Source organism: Dama dama, chromosome 10 (assembly GCF_033118175.1).
Source record: "Dama dama isolate Ldn47 chromosome 10, ASM3311817v1, whole genome shotgun sequence".
Lineage (NCBI taxonomy): Eukaryota > Metazoa > Chordata > Mammalia > Artiodactyla > Cervidae > Dama > Dama dama.
Genome location: NC_083690.1, coordinates 23,533,465 through 23,552,032, shown reverse-complemented (window position 1 = coordinate 23,552,032; position 18,568 = coordinate 23,533,465). Strand labels below are relative to the sequence as shown.

General features: G+C 43.7%; 1 protein-coding gene across 5 annotated transcripts in view; it reads left to right on the top strand.

Annotated features, from left to right (window-relative positions):
• Nucleotides 1–18,568, top strand: part of ARHGAP17 (Rho GTPase activating protein 17) — a 98,880-nt gene that overhangs the window by 64,010 nt on the left and 16,302 nt on the right. For 4 of the 5 annotated variants that reach the window (XR_009694434.1, XM_061153044.1, XM_061153047.1 and 1 more), the window contains exons 11-18: nucleotides 617–728; nucleotides 1,284–1,365; nucleotides 3,848–3,928; nucleotides 5,936–6,049; nucleotides 8,431–8,522; nucleotides 10,751–10,910; nucleotides 12,881–13,114; nucleotides 15,162–15,325. Coding sequence is in view for 4 of the 5 variants with exons in the window: in XM_061153044.1 (XP_061009027.1) it covers nucleotides 617–728; nucleotides 1,284–1,365; nucleotides 3,848–3,928; nucleotides 5,936–6,049; nucleotides 8,431–8,522; nucleotides 10,751–10,910; nucleotides 12,881–13,114; nucleotides 15,162–15,325 (1,039 nt within the window). In the remaining variant the exon portion in view is untranslated. The remainder of the gene's footprint in view (nucleotides 1–616; nucleotides 729–1,283; nucleotides 1,366–3,847; nucleotides 3,929–5,935; nucleotides 6,050–8,430; nucleotides 8,523–10,750; nucleotides 10,911–12,880; nucleotides 13,115–15,161; nucleotides 15,326–18,568) is intronic. The other variant, XM_061153048.1, reaches the window with a different exon arrangement.

The window sequence follows — 18,568 nt, the reverse complement described above, 5'->3', positions numbered from 1 at the left end:
GCCTACCTGCAGTACACTCTGCCCCCCACTTTTTTTTTTGGTCCCATTTGATTATTTCATTTTATACTGTGATCATGATTTGTGAAAACGAATTTCATGATGTACTACTAAACCAGAGCTTATGTGAGCTTTAGTTTCCGAGAGCAAGATTCTTACATTTGTGTAGTATTCTGTGAGGTGGGGGAGGGTTGTATTTACAAACTTTGTTTTATGAAATCCTTACCCCAGGTGGTGCTAGTGGTAAAAAAAAAAAAAGAAAAAACAACCCACCTGCCAATGCAGGAGACGTAGTGTTCCATCTCTTGGTCAGGAAGATGCCCCGGAGGAGGGGATGACAACCCACTCCAGTATCCTTGCCTGGGACATTCCATGGACAGAGAAACCTAGCAGGCTAGAGTCCATGGGGTCACACAGAGTTGGACACAACTCAGCAATGAACAACAAAAGCAAATAGCTGATTAACAATGTTGTGATATTTTCAGGTGAACAGTGAAGGGACTCAGCCTTACAGATACATGTATCCATTCCTTTCCAAACTCCCCTGTCATCCGTAACTTTGAGCAGAGTTCCAGGTGCTATACTGTAGGTGATACTAATGGCTTTTTGTTGTCTTTAGGGCCTTTTCCGAATCGGGGCTGGGGCCTCCAAGTTAAAGAAACTGAAAGCTGCTCTAGACTGTTCTACTTCTCACCTGGATGAGTTCTACTCCGACCCCCACGCTGTAGCAGGTGAGCTCCAGGGAAGAAGGTGCCTCAAGGTGGTGACAGAGCATCAGTTGAACATTCAATATTAAGTTTAAGTAACGGATAAAACTGAAATGGTCTCCTTAATAGATTTAAGGACAAAACTGAAATGACAAAACTCAAAGGTGTGTGTGCTTTCACTTACACATACATACCTTTTCTGTTCCTGTTTTGGGGGTTTGTTTTATTTTCCTGATTATTAAGTAAAAGTGAAACCAGCTTATAATCCAGATGTTTGGAGACGTGCTTGTATTCTCTTCCCTTTTTTTACCCCCAAATCTCCATCTGCGTAGAGAAATGATGTCTGTTAAAATTACTTTGAAGCTAATTTTACTTTCTGTTGATCTCTCAGTATATTTTACATGGGACAGAAGTTGTCTTATGAATATTTCATTCTCTAACCACTCCTGCCAATTCATGATTTGTTCTATGTATTGTGAATGGTTATAATTGAGGTCATTTGAATTTGCAAAATAATATATCCTGAGAGTCCCAGCCTTGCCCCTTGTCACACTCAAAAGAGGGTGTCACTAATTTCAGGTGCTTTGAAGTCCTATTTACGGGAGCTGCCTGAACCTTTGATGACTTTTAATCTGTATGAAGAATGGACACAAGTTGCCAGGTAAGTGTAAAGAACACCAAGTTGTTTTTTTCTTCATTGATTTACTTTTAACTGAAGGATAATTGCCTTATGATATTGTGTTGGCTTCTGCCATGCATCATCATGTATCCGCCATAGGTATACATGTCCCCTCCCTCTCGACCCTCCCTCCCACCTCCGGCCCCATCCCACCCCTCTAGGTTGTCACAGAGCACCGGTTTGAGCTCCCTGACTCATATAGCAGATTCCCACTGGCTGTCTATATGTTACATTCGGTAGTGTATATGTAACGAACACCGAATTTTAAAAGTTAAAGAAAACAAGGTAATACTCTGTCCCGTTTGTAAATCATCTTACTCTTGGGGACCACAAAACAACAGTAAAATAAGGTATTTTGAGCTGTGTGGGAACTCAGCTGTGTAATAATAGAATGTTGACATGATCAGTAACAATAGTTGATACTGAGCATTTGCAGTGTGCTAAGTACTATACTAATCTTTATGCCCGTGACTTCCTGTAGCCAATAATTAACAACATGAAAGGCAGAAGTGGTTGTTAGCCTCACTGCTCAGATGAGGAAACTGAGGCTTGTGGAAGATTGGTGTCGCTTACCTGACAGAGCTTGGAATCCATAGCCAGAACTCTGCCCCGAAGCCTGAGTCCCTGAGGTTTATCTCTTCCCCTGCGACCCTGGCTTCTGTCTGTCCAAAAGTAGTTGGTTTTAGGCAAGGCAGAACTTGTTGCAAAAGTTCTAGAGGCTTCTCCCTGGCTGCCTCCTGGTCAACTTGTCCCTCCCAATTGACTCGCTTCCTCTCAGAATGCCTAAATCCTCACCTATAAGGGGAGGGGAATATACCTCCCCTCCCTTCCCTGTATCTTCAAATGCTCACATGTTCCCATCAAATGAGCCGTGTTTAGAAATAAGCCATGTGTTTTGATGAGTCATTCGTCATCAGTTGAACCAGGCATTTGGGCTTTTTTTTTTAAGGTGTTGACTCTTTTTTTTTCTTTAAATATTTAGTTATTTTTGGTTGCATCAGGTCTTAGTTGCAGCATGTGGGGTCTTACTGCCCCAACCAGGGATCGAATCTGTATCCCCTGCATTGGAATGCAAATTAGTAACCACTGGACCACCAGAGGAGTCCCTGAGCTTTTCTCTGCAGCTATGGAGCAAGACTTTCTGCCTGGTAGACAGTGAGGATTTTAAAGTAAGAGTGACTCTTGGTCCAGGTGTCCTTGGCACCAGCATGGGCACTGCCTGCTCTGAGCACCCACATTTGTGGGGCCAGAGGAGCCCACGGAGCAGTATCAGGTCAGGGGTCCGGAGTCCCGTGTTGGGTGGGCTACTTCCCTCCTCCTGGACCTTGACTTTTCTCCCTGACTCGTCCCTGTGAGGAAATAAGCGGTAAAAGAAGGAATCTGTCTACTGGTGTGTTGACTCTTTACTTGAGAAATGTCATCGCCTCCTAGTGACACGTCCACTGGCCTCTGGAGTGTCACTGTGTTTAACCCCTGCGCACAGCTCTCCGGGCTGGTTCAGCTGTGGAGGAGGTTTTAAGTCCAAAGGTGTATTGTGTGAGCAACTTCTAACGCCCTCTCCTGCTGGCGGGCAGAGTTGACTCTTGCCCTGCGGGCTCTGAGCTGACCCTTTCTGGGTCTGTGAAAGCTCGCGCATTGAAACTCTGCAGCAGCAGAATTCCTGTAATTGCTTCAAAACAGAAAGGGCTTCTTGGCCCGAAGCCTTCGGGCAGTACTGAGTGCTGGGAGAGCCCTGGGGATTGGGGTGCTAGGAGCTTGGCCCGCTCATCTGCTGCTGGGCCACCCTTGGGACAAGAGACCTGAGCCCCGATGCTATACGTGAATGTACACATTGTCTAGATAGAATTTTCAGAATGCCTCCTGTGTGCCAAGCATTGATCTAGGTGGTTTCTCATTGTTCTGTCTCTGAAAGCTCACAGTCACTTGGCAGAATTAGCATTCTTATCCCTAGTTTGGCACTTCAGGAGATTGAGTCTTAATGAGATTGACTGACTGCTCAGCGTATGTTAGTGTTTGACTCCACATTTGTTTTCTTTCCAAAATCTGTGCTTTCTAATTAAAGTTTTTTTTAATTTAATTTTTTTTTTTTTGGCTATACCACCTAGCATGTTGGATCCTAGTTCCCCAACCAAGAATTGAACGTGCGCCACCCACCCCCTCACCCCGACCCCATGCATGGGAAGCTTAGAGTCTTAACCACTGGACCACCAGGGAAGCCCCTTTAATTTTTTTTTTTTAATCTTGGCTGTGCCACACGGCCTGCAGGATCTCAGTTCCCTGACCAGGGATTGAAGCTGGGCCACAGCGGTGAAAAGTGCCGAATCCTAACCACTAGAAATTGCTGTGCTGTTTTCCAACTGTGCTTTTTCTGTCAGTGGGGGCATCGCTGCTAATATAGCAGATGAACACAGGTATTCCTGAGATGAGTATTAATAAATGGTTATAAATAATTTTTTTTCCTCAGTGTACAGGATCAAGACAAAAAACTTCAGGATTTATGGAGAACGTGTCAGAAGTTGCCACCACAAAATTTTGTTAACTTTAGGTATGTATGATTGGCATTCTGCAAATTAAGCCACCGAGCTGCAGTGAAGAAAGGTTTAATCCGAAGCAGAGAGGTCATTGGTTTCAAGCATGTTTGGCACATCAAAACCATGCTCTGGAGGGTAGCTCAGGGTTGCTGGGAGTGGGGCTTGACGTATGTTACTGTGATGCACCTGAGCACGGGTATCATGCCTGCCATCGGTAGGTACGTCTCCTGACCATTTCATCACTGCAACTGTTGGGAAAAAGTTCTTATGAAAAGTTTGACTGACAGTATGTTGGATTTGGAGTCCAAATTGTCCAATATCTAAAAGGCAAAAATTCAACAATAGTTGTCCTTTCTGTAGTGTCTTTCACATATGCTACATAATTTATTTTAAGCTGAGTACAAATCATCCTGCTAAATAAAACTTCAAGAAATGGAGACTATGTATTAGTTTGTGGAATGGCTGTGTTTGTAGGAAAATTTGCCATGGAATAAATTTCTAGTATTTAACTTCAGTTTTCTCTTTGACTTAAAATGTAACTTTGAAGAAGCACAGAGAGAAGGGTAAAAAAGGTAGCCCGAGGTAATAAAGTCATTTAAAACCAAAGAAAATTTTGTAAGAAGATATGATCTGAAACGACAAATACTTTACTAGTGAAATTTCTGGTATGTCACCTAACCTTTAATTTCAGTCTTAGATCCTATCACTAAGCTCTAAAGCTAAATATTCTAATATTTAACTAATATTTTAAAATCTAAATATTTTAATATCTTAGCTATCAACCTTGCCTTATGAATGTGTTAAATTTATAATCCCTTATTTGATTTATTTAACACACCCAGCTTGTAATTGCAGGCACTCTTTGTTATGGTGGAAACTAAATTACAGTTCTTGGTACTTTGGAATTTGAGCTTTTATTTCATTTAACTTACTCATTATAATTTTTACTAATTGTTTTTTGACTAGGGAGGACATTTCCATGGTTCAAAATTCAAAGATGTACAGTGGAAAAATCTCTTTCCTCTTCTTATCTCTTAGCCATCTACTTCCTCTCCTGAGAAACAACCTGTATTTTCAGTTTCTTGTATATCCTCTCAGCAAGAGTTAATAGATGTAAAATCAAATATATATACACATATATATGTCTGCACACATATCCACAAACATTTCTGTCACACCTTTCACTTTTTTTTTTTAAACCAAATGGCAATGTATATTATGTACATCGTTCTCCTCCTTGCCTTCTTTGCTATAATACACATCCTGGAAGTTTGTCCATATCAGTATGTAATAAATTTTTATGGCTACATAGTAGTCTACCGTATGGATATACTGTGATTTATTTAATCAGCCCCCTCTTGGTAGATAGTTGGGTTATTCATAATTTTTTGCTTTTATAGTGCTATTCTTGTACCTGAGAGTATATGATAAATTGGATATTTTCATAATTAGAGCCTAAAGCATTCTCATGTATAGTTTCTTTTAAGCAATAAACCTGTACTTCTATTTTTAAAATCATGTTTGTAAAAAAGAAATTATGTTCATATTAAGAGCATATTGACCCCACTGTTAATCATATTGTAATGTATTTCAGGGAAGAGAGAGAGGGCATAAAGGAAAAACAGATTAGAAATATATAGCACATAGAGATTGAATCATTGAGGTTTACATTTGAGCTGTTTTCCTGCTCCAAGCTCTGAACTATCTGTTCCCTGAAACAAAGAACATGCACTTATGGAGAAGGAAATGGCAACCCACTCCAGTATTCTTGCCTAGAGAATTCCATGGACAGAGGAGCTTGGTGGGCTAGTCCATGGGGTCACAAAGAGTGGGACAATAAAGGTTACTTCAATAACCAGATAAAACAAAGAAAACACACTTAACCCAAGGCAGCTTCGGGTTAAGTCACACCCTGCATTTAGCATCTGTGCGATCTGGGGCTGAGCACCCCCTGGGCAGGAAGGTACTGCTGCTCCAAGTGTTTCAGAGTAGATGCTTTTCTCATCTCTTTTGTTCCATAGGTATTTAATCAAGTTCCTTGCGAAGCTTGCTCAGACCAGTGACATTAATAAAATGACCCCCAGCAACATTGCAATCGTGTTAGGCCCTAACTTGTTATGGGCCAAAAATGAAGGGTGAGTAACCGTTTCCCGTATCCTATTATCTAAGTTCTGCTTTCCACCTGATGGGAAGGGTAGACATGAAACTTGCTTCTGAAGACGATCTTTCCCTTATAGCTGACTTTCTCAGACCTTACTGAGGTCCTGGGTCCTGTCCCACACGCTGGGCACACAGAGGTGTAAGAGACTTTGTCCCTGTCCTCCGAGGCCCCCAGTCCTGGGCAGCCAGGCAGGTGAATGGTGATCGTGCAGTGCCAAGCTCCACACACACGTCTGTGCATCATCATGAAGGAGGAACATAGCTCGGGCTGCGAAGTTTAGGAGGGGGTGGCACTTGGCTGATGATGGATGAGTGGCCATGGCACAGAGGGCATGAAAAGGCCCTGGTCTCTGTGTCTGGGGCTGGGGGTGGGTGTCACGTGGTCTCATGTAACTTGAGCAAGGGGTCATGAGGCTATGGCTGAAATTTATGGAGCCACTTTATGAAGGGCCTCATGCATCTTGCTGAGATGTTAGGAATGGGTCATGCTGGGAAGAGGGCATCAAGATTTCTCAGCAGAAGAATCACTTGAGCCAATTGCATTTAGAAAGGTTATTTGTTGGCCCTGAGAACTGTAGATTGACTGGAGGAGAGGTATCTAAGAGGTCAACTAGAAAGCGTCTGGGAAGCCACTCGTGTTGACGTCTGCCACATAACCTTTTGAAGTCAGTGATCTGTCCTCATTTTTACAGATGAGGATGCTGAGGCTTAGAGAGGACAAATAATTTGCTTATTGCACAGCAGGGAAGGGGTGGGGCGCGCAGGATCTGTCCTTAGCTTTCACCACTCTTCCCTGCCTCCCCTCACTGCTCTTCAGCTTTGTAAAATCACGAACGGTTCAAGTTGCCATTCAAAAAACATAAGGACTTTCTGAATCAAAATTTTTCTCTTTAATTCATCAATTTCCTCATGTTATGTCCACTCTTGTTTTGGAAATTTATAAATTTATAATTTATAAAATTACTTACAAAGATCCAACATCATAAAGCAAAAGATAAGTGGATATAAAAGCTAACTACATAGTGCATCGTATCCTATAGCAAATAAATTCCAAGGTAGACCAAAGAGGTAAATATAAACAGTGATGCTGTAAACGTAGCAAGTAAAAAAAATAAGTAAATAAACATAAATGTGTCAAGTAAATATTTATTAGCTTTGAGCATGTAATGTAAGAGGGTTTTATAAGCATAAAAGCAGTTTAGGAAACAAATTAGTAAGTCAAAAAGCTCCTTAAATAAACAGCAATTCACAAATGGGGAAGGAGTTCCTCTAAAAATATCCAAATATATAAAAAGGTCTTGAAATCAATAGGTAAACAATACCTCCTCAAAACGAAAAATTGGCCAAGAACACCAGTGAACTGTTCCTCCCCAGTGCTAAGGTTCTAAGGCAGGAGGATCAGAATCCAGGTCAGTGGAGGGGAAGTATGAACAGGAGGGGAGGGTGATTTTCAGGCAGAATTTGGATTCAGATTCCAACTAATCTGGAATTGAAAGGAACTAAAACTTTCACGTGGTTGGAAATCAGAGCAAAAGTATTCTTCCCAGTGGAAAGACAGGTTCAAGTGATAAAAGAAGGGAGGAAGTAGGTTTGGGACAGTCAGATGTGGGATCCAGTCTGTCGGAGATCCAGTGTCCTCTTTTATATGGAAAACTTCAGAACAGTCCTGACGCTGTGCAAATTAAGTGCAGTGAAGACTCTGAGGCTCTGAACATGGTTGGTGCTCAGTAAGTGTCAGGCCCTTGCAGCCTGTCTGCTGTCCTGTGTTCTGACTCTGGACTGGATGTGAGCTCCTTAATGGCAGGAACAACGATTCTTTATTTTCGTTCTTGTGAGCCCTGGCATTCAGACACTGTCAACTTCTGAACCCGCACCTTGGGACCAGTCCACATCCATATGTGACAACCTCAGTTAATATGTGTAAACGCAGAGCCCAGGTCTTCCGTGATAAGAGACACCCTGAAACACCGCATGTGCTTGGTTGCATCATAGCCATGATCACCATTGTATATGTGATCTGGGGTCTTAGACAGTGTGACTCCCACGGGCAAGACTATGGAGTGGGAAAATGCAGCCGTGTCCCGAAACAACTGAAAACCAGCATTCTGAGACATCATTGGTCACTGACTTACGTCGTACTTGTTAGCACAGACTAAGGCGTGACAGCTGAGTTAGGGTAATTTTTCTTCCTGGGTGATCACTGCCACACTCCTAGGCCAGGGCCTGGTGGATCTCATTTTTGCCTTTGTACTTAAATGTTTTATCCTTTTGATATAATTGAATTGCCCTGACTCAGCCTGCAGAAATTAGAGGCTGCCCTGGGGAGGTGGTTTAACGTTGTCAACTTCCTTTGCAGAACGCTCGCTGAGATGGCAGCTGCCACATCCGTCCACGTGGTTGCAGTCATCGAACCCATCATCCAGCACGCCAACTGGTTCTTCCCCGAAGGTGACTGCTGCTCCGATTTCATTGAGACACTAATACATAATAGTAGTATAAACAATCTTTCTTTGTTTATCTTTGAAGTTTTCATTGTGATAAAATACACATAACATAAAACTACCTTTTTAAGTGTACAATTCAGAGGGATTAACTGCATTCCCAGTGTTGTGCAACCATCATCATCTGTTTCCAAAGCTGCTTCTTCATTCCAAACTGAAACTGTCTGCCCATTGACCAATAAGTATACATTATCTCTGCCCCTCAGTCTCTGGTAACTGTTAATACTGTCCTACTTTCTGCCTCTGGGAGTTGGTGATGGACAGGGAAGCCTGGCGTGCTACAGTCTGTGGAGTCACAAAGAATCGGACACAACTGAGCAACTGAACTGAACTTTCTGTCTATGAATTTGCCTGTTCTATGCATGTCCTATAAGTAGAATCATAGAATGTTCAACCCTTTGTGTCTGGCCTATTTCATTTAGCATAAAAATTTCAAGGGCCATCCATGTTGTAGCATGTTATCAGAATTTCATTCCGTTTGAAAAATCTGAATAATATTCCTTGTATGTATAAATAGCATTTTGTTTATCTGTTAGCTGATAGATGGGCATTTAGGCTGTTTGCACCTTTTTGACTATTGGTAATTGGCCGTTCTAAACATTGGTATACAAGTACCTGTTTTAATTCCCAGGCCAGTTATTTTGGGTACATATCCCAGAGTGGAATTGCTGAGCTATGTAAGAGTTCTATGTATAGACAATCTTTTTAAGGACACAAATGCATAAGTAATCCCATCACATTGCCTTTACTTTCTCACACTTCTTTTTAGACCCTTGGCATTCCTGTTTTCACACAATAGTAACCTCACTGTTGGGTATTTCACTTTGTTTCACGGCACACAGAGTGTATGCACACAGTGTAACATTCAGCCAGTGTATGTTGAGTACTCGCTAGGTGCATGTGTTTGCTGGTAAGACGTGCTGTCTTCCCTGGAGAAGGAGACCTGATCATCAGGGAAACTGTAGCACGTGACACATTAGAAGGAAGGAGGAGGGAGAATTTCACAGGCTCAGGTGTCGGGCACAGAGGGCCAGGGATGGCTCTACAAAAGAGGTGACGCTGACATGCAGGCATCCTTGGGGGCAGGGCCCCCTTTCGGGTACTGGTTGGGAGTCTGGCCCTCCCGCCCCAGCTTTGCCTGGAGCAGCCCAGCTGTCACCCTCTGGAGTGTAAGCTCCTTGAAGCCTGGTCAAGCACATCTCTTCTCCTCTGTCTTTTTTCTTCACGGTCATCTTTCTTCTCATCTGTCTCTTTCCCTGAGTTCCCGCCATCCAGAACCACACCCTAGTCATGTAAGGATGCATAGTGAATGTGTGATAGATAGGTGATAATTGGCATTCTGCCCAGGGTTTCCTTTTTTTTGGAGGGGGTCAGTGTTTATTGAGGTCTAATTTGCATAAATTAACAACTGACTATACAGTGTAATGATTTTTAACAAATATATCCAGTGTGTAGCTGCCACAATGATTATATAGACTATATCCATCATCCCAGAGAGTTCTTTCATGACCCTTTTCAGTCATTCCTATCATTCAGCCTGTGGCCATCACTCATCTGCTTTCCGTGTCTAGTCTGCCTTTTAAAAATTTTTATATAAATAAGAGTGTGGAGTGTAGTCTTTTGTATCTGGCTTCTTTCATTTAGCATCATGCTTTTCAATAAGTTCAGTCACTCAGTCGTGTCCAACTCTTTGTGACCCCATGGACTGCAGCACCCCAGCCTTCCCTGATCATGCTTTTAAGAGCCAAGATTTCTTTCGAGAAAACAAGTCTTCAGAACCTGCTGTAGACAGTATGAAGTTGATACCACCCTTTTTATCTATTTAATATTAAGCTGTAAATATCTTCATTTTTTCTGCTTCCAGTAAGTAGTCACCCATGCTCAGTGTCCTCTTCCATATTCCATGATCTTTTTTTTTAAGAAAAGAGAAAGCAGGGGAATTGTGTAACTTGGATGCTGAATCATACCCCTCCCCTAGCTCTAGTTTTCTTACTTTACCCCCCACCCTGGTTTGGTAAACTGTCCTTAAGAAGATGAGGTGCCTGGGGCTTCCACTTGTGAAATAGTGAGGGCTCGTGGGTGAAAGAATGAGTCTCCTATCCCAGTGGGGTGTCCTCCAGCTCTCTTGACCCCATGCGCTGTGTCTAATTTACACATTTCTTTTTCTTCCGGCAGAGGTGGAATTTAACGTGTCAGAAGCGTTCGTACCTCTCACCACGCCAAATTCCAATCACTCATCCCACACTGGAAATGACCCTGTCGACTCGGGGACCCTGGAGAGGAAGCGGCCTGCCAGCATGGCGGTGATGGAGGGGGACCTGGTGAAGAAGGAGAGGTGCGTTCAGAGCTGCGGGTTTTCACGGGGTGGGAGATGGCACAGGGAAGAGTCGGGGGACCCGTGGTCCCTGGTCCCACCAAAGTAGACCTGTCATTCAGGAGCAACTCAGTCTGCTCCCAGGCCTGTTAGAGTCCAGATAGTTTCAGGAATTCGGCTCTAGTTCATTGCAAACATTAATCTGCCCCCGAAGTAGGTGTGTAGCTGTCAGTTAACACTCGTACCTGACACATTCAAGCTTTGCTTGGTGGTCTGTGATGAGCCCTACACAGTAGCATCACACACATGTTATGAATTCACCTAAATGTACTTGATTGGAGAAAAAGAAAAAAAGAGTTAAATATTGAGGATGTCTGTCCAGGAGTGAATGTGAGAACAGCCCACCTCTCATGGTGATCTGTGTGAGCTGGTGTCTCAAGACACACGTGTTTAGTACAGCTTGGTTCCTCACTGGACGCCAACCATAGAAGCCTCAGCTTTTGCCAGTTCTGGAAGAAAAAAAACTGTGTCGGACTTAGTAAGAGACAGTGCTAGTCTCTATACTAGGCTCCTTGGGTGATCTGTGGGATTTTCAAAGGTTATTAAGGCTATTTGTGATTTCTGCCTTCAGATGCCAATCTGTCCAACATGTATGCTGAAATGCTACTGTGTTTACCAGTAACGCTGAGTTAGGAGTCATGTGCTTTTCTCATGTACATGCAATAATCTTACTGGAAATAGTTTTACATTAAAACTAAACAATAAGCTCTTATTCTAACTGCCCGCTCTTAAAGTAAGGTGTGTTTCTTTGTTTTGCCTTTTTGTTGTTTGTTTTTAAAACCCACGGTAAAGGAAAAGCCTTTACTTTTCTGTTCTGTCACTCTGGAGGCCACATTTATTATGTGCCGAAGCTTCACTCCTCTGAACCCACATTCACACAGGCAGAAGAGCTTCCTGATGACAAACCGTCCTTCACAGAATTAGCCTTTGTGTAATTGAAGTTACAGAATGCAGTGTTAGGGTCTAGTTAGCACATGACAAAGAGTTCCCAGTCATCTTCCTGGGTGGATTCTGCCCACCAGCTGACCCAGTAACCACAAGCTCAGGCAGCCATATACCTTTTTAATTTTTTGAACTGGCCAAAAGTGTTAAAGTTCATACACCAGGGGCTTCAGTAAAAAGTGAATCTTCCTTTTAACTATCCTCCAACCACCATCTCCTTTCCCAAAGCAACTATTTTCCCAGTCCTACACGTCCTTTCAGATATATTCTTTGCATATTTACCATCATTTCTGGGCTTCCCTGGCGGCTCAGTGATAAAGAATCTGCCTGCCAATGCAAGAGACGCAGGAGATGTGGATTTGATCCCCGGGTCAGAAAGATCCCTTGGAGTGGGAAATGGCATCCCACTCCAGTATTCTTGTCTGGAGAATCCCATGCACAGAGGAACCTGGTGGGCTACAGTCCATGGGATCGCAAAAGAGTCAGACATGACTTAGCAACTAAACAACAAACAACGCGTCCTTTCGGATATATTCTTTGCATACGCATAGACCAAAGTTTCTACATCTCAGTTTAAGAGGCGACGTGAGGCTGTCTTACCTTGCCGCTGGTGGCACTTCTGTACTCAGCTTCCACCTTGATGCCCAGACACACAGATTGCAGGTGACGGCCTTGTGGAAATAAACTATGGAGATAAACACGCTGACACGATGGCGCTCACTCAGGATGAGGCCTGCGTGTTTGCTTTCAACCGCTCACACCCACTTTGAGAAAGGACGTTGGTCAGCACCAGGTCCAGGTTTAAAGCCCTGTTACTCCGTGCCTGGGTAACAGGCGTGACCATTCACCCGGTCCTCGCCGCTTCACTGCATGCTGGGCAACCTGGGTGGCTGTCCCCGCGCGTGGGGTTTAACACGCGGGGACCGACGGGCTTCTGTGTCGGCGGTCGGCTTGCGTGTGTGTTGTTCACTGTTTCTTCTCTCATGTAGCTTTGGTGTGAAGCTTATGGACTTCCAGGCCCACCGGCGGGGTGGCACCCTAAATAGAAAGCATGCATCCCCTGCTTTCCAGCCGCCACTCCCGCCCACAGATGGCAGCACCTTGGCTCCAGCGGGCCCAGAGCCCCCTCCCCAGAGCTCTAGGGCCGAGAGCAGCACAGGGGGTGGGACTGGCCCCTCCTCTGCGGGCATTCTGGAGCAGGGGCCCAGCCCGGGCGACGGCAGGTAAGGAGGCCAGCTTCTGCTGGCAGTGGGTGCCGGACACCCCAGCCTTCTTGCAGGTGCTGGCCTGCGGGCACGGCCTCCATGCCCCAAGGATCACTTGGCACGGCATGAACCATCTTTGCCTTCATTCCTCCTCTTGGCAAAGGATGGGAAAAAAGACTGCAAATTGCTTGCTTCCTTTCCTGTTTTCAAAAGAAAGCAACATTTGTTTGCATTCTTTACCATACTGCTTTAGGGTTGGGAAGCTAGAAGCTAATAGGTGTCTCAGTCATAAGCCTCTCTTACCTGTTTGATGTGTACTTGCTGTTCACTAGCATTTGCTTGTTGTCATCCAGAATGCTAGCTAGTAAATGTCGGAATGTAACAAGTTAGTAAGATAATTATATTCCTCGCAGTCCTTCACTCATCCATTCATCTGTCCATTCATTCATCCATTCATCCATCCACCATCCATTCATTAATCCATCTATCCAGCTATCCATCCATCCAGTCAGATTTACTGAATAACTGAGTACTGAATAATATGTGCTGGCCACTATACTGAGCATCCCCCCCGCCCCCTGACTTTAAGTCTTGTGGGGGAGGTGATACATGAGTACAAAGCAGAAAATGATCGTCAATTTTCTCAGGAGGCTCTTTTGTTACTTCACCTTTTGATTAGCCACCTGGAGTGGACTGTGAATTTATAGCAACTTTAAGGAAAAATACCTTTCACCTGGAGACCTTTATTGAATTGTCGTGAATTCAGTTCTCCACTCTGACCTGGGCAGATGACCACGAGAGGCCCCTTGAGGTGGTATGTTGGGTGGTTCAGAGCTGGCAGCTGCTGTAAAAGATGAGCCCCTCTTGTACATGCTAACATTTTTATGGTATTTGGTCTACCTTGGCCACCTAGGAAGCACAGAACGTTCATATATCAAGTAAAGTAAAAGATAAAGCAAGGATGACCTGTGAATTGTGCACTTTTTTCCTGCCCAGAGGTGACTGCCTTGGGAGAGTTCCCTCAGGTCTTCTCCTTTGGCAGGGAGAGACTGCTTATCATGTGCAAAGCGTGATGAGATGAGAATCTCATTAAATTCTCATAGCTGAACTCTGAGGGCTTTGTGCATTCCTAAATTCCTTTCTACCAGCATAATTGAAGGAAATATAGTTTCTGGTTAAAAATAGCTAAGGCTTCAAACTCCCTGGTGCTTCAAACACAAATTGTAAGCTCCACCTTGGCTTGTCCATAACTGCTGCCACACAGGTATTCATTTGGGCCTAAATCTTTTGCTTGGAGAAAAAGTCTCAGCAGACTTGCACATTTTCATTTACCTGCAGCATTCAATATTTTACTTAAGACAGAAATTAGTCTTCACTGCAGAAGGACAAATAGGATCTCCATCATCAATTTGCTCTTTGTTTTTTTATGCTCTGTAGATATCTTGAGGTACATCTCATCAATGGCATTTACCTTGACAAACTGTAGCTGTAAAGTTCAGTATACAAAATTCTGAGCCAGGGATTAGTGGAACCTCAGGTCTGATCTCTACACCACTATTAACCCACCCTGGACCTTGAGTAATCATTTAGCCTCTCTGAGTTTCTCTTTCCTGCAGGTCAAGTTTGTGATAATAATTGACCACTTGATCATTTAGAGTAGCATTAGTGTTTTGCTACTGCATTTGCTTAGTTTTGTCCAATGCTTATGTCAAAATGGCCTTATTTTGAAGTCCAAAAACCCTTTCATGTCTTTTAATGTTGCCCAATGTAAGTACAAGCTCATTAGAACTTGAAATTTTTTATCGATTGCTGCAAAATGGCCTCTCGTGATTTTTAAGTGACAGAGTAGTTGGAAGACCATCTGGTGCCATGAATCTCAAAATCTGTGGTCCTGCCTGGCACCAAATAGATACCAGCTTCAGAGACTCCAAGTGAGCTATTTAAAAGTTGAGACTACCTCCTTGCCTGCTATGGGGGAAACTAGTGGGGATCCCACTCTTTATAGCATTTTTAGCTTTTCTAGCTGGGAATGCGTGACCTCTAACGTGGCTTCTGCTCCCCGTAGTCCTCCAAAGCCCAAGGACTCTGTGGCTGCCCCCGCGCCCGGGAGGAACAGCAGTCAGGCGCCCCCCGGCCCAAGCCAGGCCCCGGCGGCCGCCGGCTCCCATCAGCTCTCCGTGGGCCCTGCGCACAATTCCGCCGGCCCGAGCCCGCACACTGTCCGCCGAGGTAAGTCCCCGCCACCTTCACCCGTGCCCCTGGGGAAGGACACGCACACCTCCCTGGGTCAGCATAGCGGTCAGGCTGAGAAGCTCTCTGGCTGATGGTTCCACGTCTGTTGCAAACTGGCAAGCAGAAAAACCAGTCGTTAAGGAAGAGAATCCTTAAGGGAAGTGGAAAAATGGGGAGCAGGCAAGCAGACCTTTCAGAATATGTTCGAGCTCCCAAGCCTAACAGACAGTCGTTTCTCCAGAAATGCTCCCTGTTTTCCAGGAACGTGGTGTTCCAAGCCCTCGCTCTGTTTTCGGAACCACAGCCTCTGTCCCAGCCAGGTTTCCTGGGTCTGGGAGCCCCCAGGCTCTCTGGGTTGGGCTCTGGGCCTCTGGGTCCCCATTCACATGTAATCTGACGTGCTCCCACCTGTGCCGCTGTGGTCCTCACCCCTGCAGGCAGGGACGTGGCTTTTTTTTTTTTTAATGAAAAATTCTTTAAATTCTGTAGTGCTTTACAGTTTTTCAAAAGTTTTGTACACGTGATTTCATATAATCCCATAACAACGCCCCCTTTTTTTCCCTACCCCTCTCTTGCCCCTCCCCGCACCCCTCTCCCTAGTGGTAACTGCTGGTTTGTTCTATGTATCTTTGAGTCTACTTCTTTTTTGTTTTATTCACCAGTCCGTTGTATCTTAGATTCCATGTAGAAGAGATACCATACAGGATTTGTCTTTCTGTCTGATTTATTTCGCTCAGCATAGTGCCCGTCAGGAGGGGGATGGCTTTAAGCCACAAAGCTGAGTGCGTCATCCTGGCTGGAACCCTCCATACCTTCCATGCAGACCTCCCACCAGGCACCCGGCCTGGCCTGGCCATGTGGTCTAGGTTGGCGCCTCTGAGTCCAGCTCTTCCCCTGCCCCCTCACTGACTTCATCCTCACTGGTCCGCTCTCTCTGTTCCTCAGATGCACTAAGCTTATTCACTCTTTAGAGCTTCTGCACATGTTGTCTCTTCCAGAACATTCTGTCCCACATCTTCACATGGTTCCTTCTTTTTTGTTTTATTGGGGTAGGAGCACATGAGATCTACCCCCTTAAATATTTGTGTACAATAGACAGTACTGCACTCTTCCGTGCATAATACAATCCTGTACTGTAGGCACAGTGATATACAGGAGCTCTCCAGAAGCTACCTAACATGATTGATACCTTATGCGTCTTGAATACCAGCTCTCCATCACTCCCCAGCTTTACTCTTGCCCCCAGCCCCTGGCAAATCCCATCCCACTCCTGGTTCCAAGAGTTTCACTGTTCTTGATACCTCATGTATGTGGAATCAGTTAGAATCTGTCCTTCTGTGACTAGCTTGTTTCACTTAGCATCATGTCTTTTTTTTTTTTTCCATTTATTTTTAGTAGTTGGAGGCTAATTACTTTACAATATTGTAGTGGTTTTTGCTATACATTGACATGAATCAGCCATGGATTTACATGTGTTCCCCATCCCGATCCCCCCTCCCACCTCCTTCTCCATCCCATCCCCCTGGGTCTTCCCAGTGCACCAGCCCTGAGCACTTGTCTCATGCATCCAACCTGGGCTGGTGATCTCTTTCACCCTTGATAGTACACTTGTTTCAATGCTGTTCTTTCAGAACATCCCACCCTCGCCTTCTCCCACAGAGTCTAGCATCATGTCTTTAACGTTCATCCGTGTTGTTATATATGATAGAATTTCCTACTTTTTGAGGCTAAATAATATTCCATTTTATGTATATACCACCTTTTTAAAAATCCAGTCATCCCTTCTCAATGTAGTAGGAAAAAAATTTGGAAGTAATTTTTGATGTATAAAAGTATAGAAGATGCAATAAAGTATAGAAGATCCATGTCCAATATGCTGAATACTAAATTTAAAAAATCAGGAGCCACTTAAAGGGCTGATATCCTGTTCATCATAAAATTGAGATAAAAATTAATTGTACTAAGAAAAACCTTTTCACCTCCTCAATAAAAATGACCATTTTTCTTTAAAGAAAAAAATAATCCAGTTATCCATCAATGGGCAATAGATTGGTTCCACATCTTGGCCATTGTGAATTATGCTTCAGTGAACATGGATGTGCAAACAATCTCTTCAAAATCCTGATTTCAGTTCTTTTGGATAAACACTCAGAAGTGAGATTCTTGAATCAATATGGCAGTTTTATTTTTTAACTTTTTTAGGAGACTCCATTCTGTTTTCCATAATGGGTGTACCTATCTACGTTCCCACCAATAATGTATAAGAGTTCCAGTTTTTCCATATTCTCACCAATGCTTGCTCTTTTTTTTTTTTTATATTAGCCATTCTAACAGGTATGAGGTAATATGTTGTTTTGGTTTTGATTTGCATTTTCCTGACTGTTACAATGTTGAGCACCTTTTCATATGTCTGTTGGCCATTTTTATGTCATCTTTAGAGAAATGCCCATTCAAGTCTTGAGTCTATTTTAAAATCAGGTTATTACTTATTTTGCTATTGAGTTGTAGGAGTTCTTTATATACTTGGGGAATTAACACCTTTTCAGATACATGATTTTGAAATTTTTCTCCCATTCTCCCATCTCTTTTCATTCTGTCGACTGTTTCTTTGGTTGCTTTACCAAAGCTTAGTAGTTTGATATAACCCCACACATCTATTTTTGCTTTTGTTGCTTGTGCATTTGATGTGATATCCATGAAACCACTGCCAACACCAATGTTATGAAGCTTTCGCCTTGTGTTTTCTTCAAATAGTTTTACAGTTTCAGGTCATAGATTTAAGTCTTCAATCCATTTTGAGTTGACCTCTGTGTTTCGTGTAAGATAAGGGTGCAGTTTCGCTCTTTCACATGCGAGTATCCAGTTTTGCCAGCATCGTCTGTTGAAAAAACTATCCTTTTTCCATTGTGTATTTTTGGTACCCTGTTGAAGATCAGTTGATGGTACAGACATGGATTCATTTCTGTGCTCTGGTCCCTCCATCCTTCAGGTTTCAGCTCAAAGACTTCCCCAGTGAACCCTCCCTGACCACCCAGTCTGAACTGAGGACCACCTGCCAACCCCTACCACTCACACAAGTCATTCTCTTATCACATAACTCTGTGTCTTTCAGAGCCTGTCTCTCCATCTGAAATTTTTTTAATTTGTGTTTTAACATATTGCTAGTCTCCCCTCGTAGCTCACAGAACTGGGATCTTGCCTGTCTCATGCACTCCTATATTCCTAGTCCTGGTCCCGTGC